We start from the raw sequence: 10,583 nt of genomic DNA on the forward strand, positions 1-10,583 counted from the left end.
TATGTGGTTGTGCTGTGCGTGTGCGTGTGCGTGTGCGTGTGCGTGAGATTGTGCGTGTCCGTATTAGAAACACAAACAATACGTCAACCAATATTACGAAAGCAAAAAACCCGAAAAAGGCCAAATTCAGAGAGTCGAGAACATTTATTGGCACTGCGTTTCGAGAATAACATAAAAAAACGCTGTTGTTTAATTCTTAAATTGCCAAATGGTAATATATAGAATACTACATGAGACGCGAAACGGTGAAATACCGATAATTTGATGTTTATGAATGGATGCCTCAAGACCCTGCTAAAGGCAAAATATCATGATGGCATAATCATCATGGAGAACTAGTTATTTACATGGCTATCGCTTTTGCAGTAATATGTAATTGTACACATTACTGCACAACCAGTTTGAATGACGCACATTTACATTACTGTTCAAACTAATTTTTCCGTGCATACAGAAAAAACATCAAAGCGTCCAGAAAATATGACGGATTGGGACACATGGAGAAACTGGTATAAGTGGAAGAGTAGCGGGTATAAGGGTTCTTACCGCCCCACCCCAGAACACTACCTGATTCATGCTAGGAAAAGGAGGAGTGCTTCTACAGGTAACATACAATTACGAAAAGAAAAATGTCAAATACTAATTACTATTATTTAAGATAGACACAATCATTTAATACTACATTAAATTGTACATAGTTTCTATCCTTTTACCAGAGTAGAACTTATTAGAAACTGATTCGTATCGCTCAATGTATATTTCCTTTCCTGAGACCATTTTCAAATGCCGAGTAGAAAACCTCCATTGACTTCTGATTTCAGAGAAGGATTTTATTTCTTACTCGGTTGGTGTGGATGCCAATTGCGACAGTGAAAAAGACCAATACTGCAATGGACCTCTGGAACAACATGCCATATATAAGTAAGCATCATTTGTTCATCGATTGTTCTATATGATGCCATACAAACATGATGACCAGTCGAGTGCTCTAAGTATTTGATAACACGTTATGTCCGAGCTTTGCCGACGATTATCCAGACTGAGTGAGAGCTGTTTAAGCCCGCTTCTGTTATTCAAGCAATAGCAAAACGATGCTACCAATAATGTGTTTCACACAATGTACCCTCGACAAAAAGGGAATGAAAGGACTGTACATGTCTTCGGCGTTGCGAGGCATCTATATCATGCAAGGTCACACAAATATACAATTCGTTCTACGGCTTCTCCTCATTCCCCCCAAAATTATGAAAACATCTTATTTCTAGTAATATGTGAACACACAATGCCATTTAAAAAGTGATCTAATGTAACAAATGTCAAAATTTGGGATTACACTTTATTAGTAAAGTGTAGATTCTCGTACTATCTTTGGTTGAGTCCCGTCTGGGATTCGAACCCACACCGCCAATGTGAGGCACCTTTAGCTTATCGCCAGCACACAAAGTTAGCAATCTGACCAACTCTGCCATCGAGGCTTCCACAAAAATGAAAGTTCGACAACCGGTAGTCTAGATCACGTACTTTGTGTACCCCTTTCTAAGAAAGTGTTATCCAAATATAACATTTGTTACATTTGATCACTTTCTAAATGGCATTGTGTGTTAATAGCTTTCGGCCATGGGAGCCGTGCCAATTTATACTTGTCAGAGGGGTACACAAAGTGATTTTATGGAAACGAAAGTTGCTTCCGAAAAAAATTGAAAAGATGAATTTGTTTTCGGGAATTACACATTAAATATGAATGCTTCTCGGTGTTTGGAAACAAATGCGTGGATCTGAAATATTTTAACAACTCGAGGTGCACGTGGGTTGGAGACGTTTGATTGCGGTACATACAAGTTTTACATTCACAAGAGTGAGTGAGTGAGTTGGGTTTAACGTCGCTTTTAACAGTATTCCAGTTATATCGCGGCGTGTCAGCTAAATGTTGGAGGAAAGCCCGAAGTGATGCAGGTGTCAGACGTGAAACCCAGGAGCACGGGTATGGTGCGGACAAATCTAGAAACATATTCGGGGCGAACCGGGATTCGAACCGATAATCATAGGTTTCCTGCATGCCATAGGGACGCAACTCTGCACAGCAAATCGCGGCGCCTTAGACGACTGGGCCACCCCTGCCCCCATTCACAAGAATGCACTGTATGCCAGTTGAGCACATATAATGCCAATGGTTGATGTGTTGATGCCCCTGGGCACCTACATATATCAGGCTAAGTGTGAGATATTCCCTTTTTTCTTTTAAGGACCAAGACCTATATAGCCAAGGCCACATGACAAAGATTAAGTCATAAGTATAAACAGTAGTTAATGAGAAGTGACATAGTTGCACAGTAAATGTACAATTGAATGGTGATGAGGATTAATAATGGGGATTAGCAACATATAAAACATAGCAGTGGCATGATTGTAGAAATACATATCGCGACTACATCGTAAATAGTCTTCGCATTAAATGTTCATTCAGCCAAACCTCTTTTTAATAATTCTTTGCCTCCTCCTTTCAGAGAATTGTTTTGGTGTGTTTTGAAGGGCAGTCTCAAGCAAAAAGCTATATATCCAAACGAATAGGCCCCTAAGACGATTTTAATTACAGTTTTTCTTCCAGGGTTGTTGCTGTGGCATGTACCATTGCTGGCTGTACATCTACAGAACCCTTCGGTAACTTCAGAACAGAACGTATGTTGAATTATTACTTATGCATGATTTATATGAAATATACGTGTATAATAAGAAAAGTGAGTGAGTAAGTTAGTATGGTTTAAGCCGCTTTTAGCAATATTCCAGCAGTATAACGTCCGGGGACACCAGAAATTGGCTTCACACATTGTACCCATGTCGGGAATCGAACCCGGGTCTTCGGCGTGACGATCGAACGCTTTAACCACTAAGCTACCCGACCGCCCCAATAAGAAATGAAAAAAATGAATCCTTGATAATCTGTGTAGTACACCGTTAACTTCATGTTTTCTTTCTGACAAATTTCTCTTTTCAGGAGATTTAGAGATTACGTATAAGAGTACATGATTTGCCCTCATACTTAATTTCTTTAATCACTATCTCCATCGAAAAAATATAAACGAATTGTTTAAAGAAACAGTCAACTTGGTATAAGCGAATGTTGACATGCTTATGTCAAATAACACCCACACATCGGTGGAACTGCCACAAACACTTGCAAAGGTTATGTAATTGTTCATATGGAAAACCACCATGGGAACATATGGCACAAATCAAAATAGGGAATTGCACTGGATGTCAAACTTAGAAAGGTCTTTGTATCTCAGATGTCATTCATAATCTTGATACAATGTACATTGATTAAAATATGAAACAGATGAGACGGCTTCATCGGTCTCCCCTATTTCTACTTCTGTTAGGTATATAAGCAGCTTGACTATCAATGAACAATATCAGATCATTGATATACGTGAAGCTTAAGCTAAATTCATATACATAATGACAAAGATCACAAAGAAGGGAAGCACAATCGGTGACCATTGGGATGCCTGCTTCTTGTCTAAATGTCTTATCTCTAAGTCCAGCATTTAACATAATCATTTCATTTTATTCAGAACATTTTCATTTTTGACGAATTATCCTGAAACTTTGAAGCTAGTGATGTAAATAGATATATGGACAGCGCCCTTAGTGACGAATGTACATGGATAAGGGAATGAATTTAGATCTGCACAAATGTTAGCAACGCTTTTTGAGGTTTGGGGAATCCAGATGGTAATTAATTCCACGTGTCTCAAATACTTTCTGTGAATATAAGGAAAGCCCTTCCTGATCAGGAGGAGAAATTGTGGATGTCAACTTCTTTATTATGAGGAACACAGCGTTTCGGAGTATATGCATTCTCTACCTTATGTAAATCACTTCTTAATGACTTTTAAAGACTCCTTCCTTGATGGTACTACGTTTAGTCAGATGAACAATTGATTTTCCTATGTATGTGTTTGTGACAGATGCTGACGGTGGGGCAGGATATGCCCGCCTTTTCGCGAACACCTGGTATAATCATTATTTGATAGTGATTCATAAACACATGATCATGGCGTAGTCTGATCGTTAAATCGACTTCTTATGATTCTTATTGGGAAAGGGTTCTGAAGCTCTCTTGGGAGATTTGGTGGTACATTTCCTGGAATCAGCAATACATATATTTTTGTTCAGATTTCCCCCACTTGTTTTGATGATTAATGTGTATTTTAACTTCGTGATACTTATATATTCCTGACATATAAGATGGTAACACCTCAGCCTAGGAAGGTAATACTTGAGAATAACACTTTCTTTCTTTCTCATTCACTTTTGTATAGAACTTGGGGCTGACAAAAATGTCACACCATGGATCGCCTTTGGGGTGACCACCGCTATCCTGCTTTCTGTCATCATAATCCTTGTCATATATATGTGAGTATTATACCCTACTTAGAATATACTATTTTCAATATATAAATTAAATTCCATGTATCGAGTGAAACATGATATTGCACGAGACGCATGGAGTATCCTATTTATAACATACCTTTTGTGTAATTAAATTATTTAATTACAAATATAAAACGTGAAATTCTCAATCCCCCTTGTAATTGCAAAATGTGAAAAATATAAACAATCTCGATTTACGAGTTAAATGAGATATTTACAGTTTATAAAGAAACATTTTCATGAAAAAATCAAACGGTAAGAACAGACTCCATAAATTACCTATTGTCATTATTTTGCCTTGTCGAAAAAAAATAGCGTAAATAGAATGCGTGTTTTCTGGCATAAGACACAAACAATTTCGGGGAGATCACACTTGTATGCAAATATGTTATGTTAACTGCAGTGGAATATCATGTGTTATGACCTTTTCCCAACTTCATAAAACCCACTCTATCAAGCTGAAGCATATGATAAACCTTCTATTCTAAATTGCTTCTTACGATGTGAAATATCGTATGGTTTATGTAATAAATAACTAACTAGAACACTATAACGCATTTCAGAATCTCGTTTGAGCAAATATGATTCTTTCATGTCGGCCATGTCCCTTTTGTCCTTCACGTCTGTTGTATCTGAACTTTCAGTAAGGTTGTTCAGCCAGCAAAGACATTGAGACCACGAGGAGAAAGCCATGCATTGAATTTGACGGTTCGAGGTAAAGACGGTACAGGGCACAGAGAAGACACTCCCTACGATGAAGTAGCATGTGGATCTACCAGTGATAACCCGAATGCATTGGCGAATAATTATTATGAGAATGTAGATTTCAGAAAACAAGAGACGTATGAATCGTTGACTACTCAAATAAATAATCACGACAAGCATTTGTACGACGCTGTGCAGGCACGCTTGTGAAGAGAAATACAAACATACAAACACTTGCTTCAATAACAATGCATATATATTGCGTATTTGATTAAATGCACTAATTACTGGAACTGGAACCATATTCTCTACGTCATATGGTTCCAGTTTGACTAACATGACTAACATGTTTGTCTGTACACAAGTCCACTCCTTTATTGATCACATGTAGTGTGTTGCTTTCAAAGGTAATGAAATTTATAGCAGATGTAACTGCGATTTTTCATTTAAGTTGATACGTGTTGCCAATATTGTAGAGATATGACATTCTGTAATTGTTTTAAGCAAACTATTTCTTTGGGGCTTAACAGAATATACAATTATAATGTAAAGAAGAGGTGAAAAATTTCACACATGTTTAACTCGTTAATTCTTGTCGTCATTAACGGAGTAACTAATTTGCATTTCAGCAAAGCATAAACACTGGTGACGCTGTAGATGTCTGAAGTCTTTGCCACTGATTTCTTTTATTCGAATGTTAACATATATTTTTACCAGTCAATGGAAAGGTTTTTACCAAAATATTAAACCAGAGACTCCAAAATTGGTCTCATGAAAATAATGTTATTTACATAAATCAAGCTTGATTCAGGAAAGGTTATTCGACATGTTTTTCTCTTGATGGGATGATACCTCTTTAAATCAACAGGTGGGAGAATTATGTTTTCTCCATAGACTTCTCAAAAGCCTTTGACTGCGTAAATCACACTTTACGTTGCCATCGACTTATTAGCTGTTGAATACATGAAAATATTATAACTGTTGTGAGAAATATGTATTCAAAACTACAGACTTGTGTACGGACAGATCAAGGTTTCACAGACTTTTGTCAGTGCTGGGTTGGTACTCGCCAAGGATGTATGGTAAGCCCACTGTTATTTCGCAGGCAAACTGCGTTAGCAACTTCTGTGAAAAAATGGGATGAACCTAGATATACAAAATCTAAGATTTTGGTATTCCGAAATGGCGGATATCTGTGTATGTATGAAAAATGGTATTACAGGGCCTCTCAGATCGAAACCGTCCCCTTATTTATCTTGGTCTTTATTTTACACATAACCTAGTTTAGACGAGATCGAAACAGATGTTGGCAAAGCAGGTGGAGTAAGTATAAATATGCACTCAATGTGTTGTGACTTACCAATTACGACTGCACTAAAGATTTGCGATAGCATGGTTCTGCCCATCCTTACATACGGCTCCGAACTTTTGGGATACAAAGTTGTGGATCAAATTGAGAAAGTTCAGACTGTAAGTTCAGTATGTAAGTGCTTGTAATGATGCTGTTCTTGGAGAAAGAAGTCAACCTTTATTATTTCTCACCTATGTAAAATATCGGGCTTACCTAGTCATTATGAATAATGGCCGATTACCGAAGAAAACGTATCTGATGCTGTATTGATAAAATATAACATATCTTATTCCAGGTTGGCTTTGGCTACGCCTGGATGATGCCATATGTTGGAAATGTATATCTTTTTATATCTCAGTTTCAACAACGTGTATCCGATTACAACATGCCAATGCAAACCTTGGCATTCATCAATATCAATTACATAGAAATCCATTGGAAAATGAATACCACTTTGCACTTGTATGTCCCGCTTTTAATGATTTAAGAAATCGATACATTGATCCTAAATACTTTATATCCGTCACTGGAATCCTTTGTTCGCCTGATGCCTTCTGATCATAAACCTACTATTGTACAGTTATTGAATGCAATGAAATTGTATAATTCACTTTATCAGTAATTGTATTCCTGTAATGTTTGGTTCTATGGGCCTGTGGTCTCTTACTTGAATTAAAACTTTAAGTTGTTACTTACTTATATATATTATTCTGTATATATAGTGAATAAAAAGACCCCAAGGGATCAGAAATATTTTTTTTTTTTTTTGAAATATAAAAAAGAAAATGCCCGAAATATTCATGATCCCTTACCTTTTTTGTTCATTATATTGAATGTGATCCTTGTTGTTATTTCATATGTCTGTAAGTTTACTCCGACCGGAAGTGAAACATACCGCCTAGCAATATATCCCGTTGACCGGATCCCTTAGCCTGCCTTTGAGAGCATCAAGGCATCTTTTTAAAAAAAACAAAAACATGCAAAGCTACTCACCTGTGGACATCATTATCCTGAAAATAAATGGTTACAATAGTGGTTGTAAATATCGCTTACTCAAGCAGTTCCTCGGAAGGCAGCGAAAGGGTTGCTCCTCCCTGACAATCAATCAGTTTATTCGGTAATAAGGCATCAGGCCCACGTACAATTTAGTTTCACATCAAGTATTGACACAATCAAGTATTGACACAATTCCAATATTCTGTCTTTAAGGAATCAAGTGCTGCATGAAATAATATCTACAGGTTAGAAGAACGAAGACAGATAGCATCTTTAACATAATGGGCTAAGTTCTCAAGACAGTTTACATCGGAAGAGTTTAACATTCTGACTATTATGTCTTTCCGATTATTACCAGTAATAAAGTCTAAATATGGGAAATATTTTGTGCGAATATCTTCATAAATAGGGCAAATAAGAATGAAATGAATTTCATTTTCAACTGCCCTTTACTTGCAGAATCGACAAAACCGGTGCCATCCCTCCTTCCTGTGTTATGCATAATTCCCAGTTCTCCAATACGTAAAAGGTAAAAATATACATTTAATAGATACCTCCCTATGGTAAATATCATGATCAACGTCGTGGGGTACTATGACATTCTATCCACTAAGTCAGAAAACCTGAACAGCCGATTCAATGTAGTTGCCTCTCAAATTGAATCAAACAAAAGACTGCGCGGGGTCGCTTCTAATCTTCACATTATGATCAATTTGGATAGATGTTTAGAAAACGCAACAGCTTAGTGACAAAAATGGGGACAATAGGGGTAAAACTCCGACGAACAGACGGATGTTTTCAGCCTACAACTGTCCTGCTGCTGAAGGTATTTGTTCACCCAATAATTGCTGACAACGATCGATGCGACCGTGTGCTATCCTTTTGAGAAAGGATGAAGGTAACCCACTATGCCTGTCATGACGGATATCTTTCAAATATCATAAACAAAGTGTCATCTTCTGCGATTTTACCAAGGGCAAGTCATACCATAAAATGATCCGTCTACATAGGTTGACTTTGGTGACTGTAAGGGAATGTGCACATTGATAGTTCGACAGTATGTCGAGTTTGTTTGGCAATGACTCCACCACATGTAGAGTTCTATCTACTTCACCTCACATTACATATTATTGTTTGTAATATCGATCATCACGAATGCGAATAATATGACCAGTGAAAACGGAATACAACCGTTCTTCTCCACATGTCAGGAACTGGACTACCACGTGCCCCCGGAGTATCTAGATTGAAAAGGTGACGTGAAATACGGTTTATGAACGCGTCCAAGTTTAGTGCCCTTACAAAGCAACGGGCATTGGTGTGTGGCTGCTTGCTTCCGGATTTAAGCCAGTTTTACAGTCCGAGTTCACTGAGATGACATGCCTCAGTTTAACATGGATATTCCACTCAGATATTATACCGATCACTCCTTAGTGTTTTTTTCCGTAATGCCGAGCACCAGGCAGGGTAACAAAACGTAACATCATTTAATGTCTTTTGTTTGACGCACCCATGGTTGTTGAACCACTAACCGCTGTTCAACAACACCACGGAGAGGGTCTTGAGCCTTTTACCATTCGAGTTTGGGAGCTCTTAAACAGCTAATGATTGTTGTTTGTTTGTTTGTTTAACGCCGCACTCAGCAATATTCCAGCTATATGACGGCGATCTGTAAATAATCGAGCCTGGACCAGACAATCCAGTGATTGACAGTATGAGCATCGCTCCACGCAATTGAGATACGATGACATATCAGTTCAAACATCTAATGATTTGAATTGTCTGGTAACGTTTGAATTAATCTTATATCAGTATTGCCGAAGCATACGTGCATAACAATTCGTTATGAATTGAGTACATATATTTTCAATTTGCAACTGCCACATGCTCGCATCATTTGAGTCACCAGAACCTTTTGCATTATATGCCAGTTGTCGGTGAAGTAAAGTTGACGGAGTTGATAACTTGTGTAAAGATATGCTTTGACCTTCAGTGTTCAGTGCATGTCACTTGTGCAGTGTTTGTGTTATCTGAATTATCGAGCTTATCACAAACTTCCGTTAGCCGGGGACGTCTCTGGGCTGTAATATCTTGTCAACTTCACAAAGAGGAAGTAGTTTACAACAAACGCCTAATGATTCTTACATGCAGTTATGTGTGGTCATGTAAGCAACTAGCACCTCTCATCGGATGTACATCGCCTCCAAAAAAAGTCTGGGATCAAAACTATGTTTTCTCCTGCTATTCTTGGTGGCCTGTGAGATAGGGAGTTTCACGCAGGATATCTCCACGTCCTAGTTCAAAGTTGTAAACCTAGCAACATGATACGTGATCTTTCTCGATATCAACATTTCTCGCCGACTGCTGGTACCCAATCACAACACAAAACACCTACTGTCACTTTGCTGGTTTCAATATAATCCCATACTATGTAGCATAAATTGCACATATTGTCACGGATGAAAACTAATGATTTGAGAGCTTTATTGAAAATGTGGTTTGATAACGAGTCAGTCAATTATGTCCTTATCAAACGAGTCAAATGTTTGATGCACATAAGACTTCCTATTCGTGTTGTATTTACGACTGCTGTTCTAAACAACAATCACTGACTCACTCACGTGGTATATTCTTGTTTATTAGCAAGGGTTGTCAGGGGGAAAGTGTTCCCTGTGGTTTCTGGGTCAGAATACATCCCCAGTACATCATGTCTTGCCAGATTGCTCATGGTAACAGTCACTGGTTTCCCTAGTTTAGATTTGATTATGTACAGACCGCCTTAGCCGAATGTCGTTGGACAACATTCCACCAGTCACTCTGAAAGTTCCCAGTAGTTTCCAGGCTTAACTTTCAAATCAATAAACATTAAAAGTACCAATATATATTCTTTCACTTTATTATACAATTAATATGCACCCGACAACTACTTTTGTAAAGAATTCTGTTTCAAATCCTTTGGCATTGCTGAAATAGGCATTATCATACTTGTATACATTTTCATTTATCAATATATAATACTCGATTTTGATTGGTCAGTTAGAGGTTATCAAATCACAATTAACCCTATCAAAGAGCGGGAGCTAATATTTATAGAAAA

At 37.7% G+C, this 10,583-nt stretch overlaps 1 protein-coding gene across 1 annotated transcript in view; it reads left to right on the top strand.

Moving 5' to 3' along the window:
* Positions 1-4,420, top strand: part of LOC139475330 (phosphatidylinositol phosphatase PTPRQ-like) — a 96,642-nt gene extending 92,222 nt beyond the window's left edge. Inside the window, exons 18-21 of the mRNA XM_071258555.1 lie at positions 455-604; positions 822-921; positions 2,606-2,676; positions 4,323-4,420. Of these exons, the coding sequence (XP_071114656.1) occupies positions 455-604; positions 822-921; positions 2,606-2,676; positions 4,323-4,420 (419 nt within the window). The remainder of the gene's footprint in view (positions 1-454; positions 605-821; positions 922-2,605; positions 2,677-4,322) is intronic.
* Positions 4,421-10,583: the final 6,163 nt, after the last annotated feature.

Source organism: Haliotis cracherodii, unplaced genomic scaffold (genome assembly GCF_022045235.1).
Source record: "Haliotis cracherodii isolate W230 unplaced genomic scaffold, xgHalCrac1.p SCAF_3, whole genome shotgun sequence".
NCBI classification, from domain to species: domain Eukaryota; kingdom Metazoa; phylum Mollusca; class Gastropoda; order Lepetellida; family Haliotidae; genus Haliotis; species Haliotis cracherodii.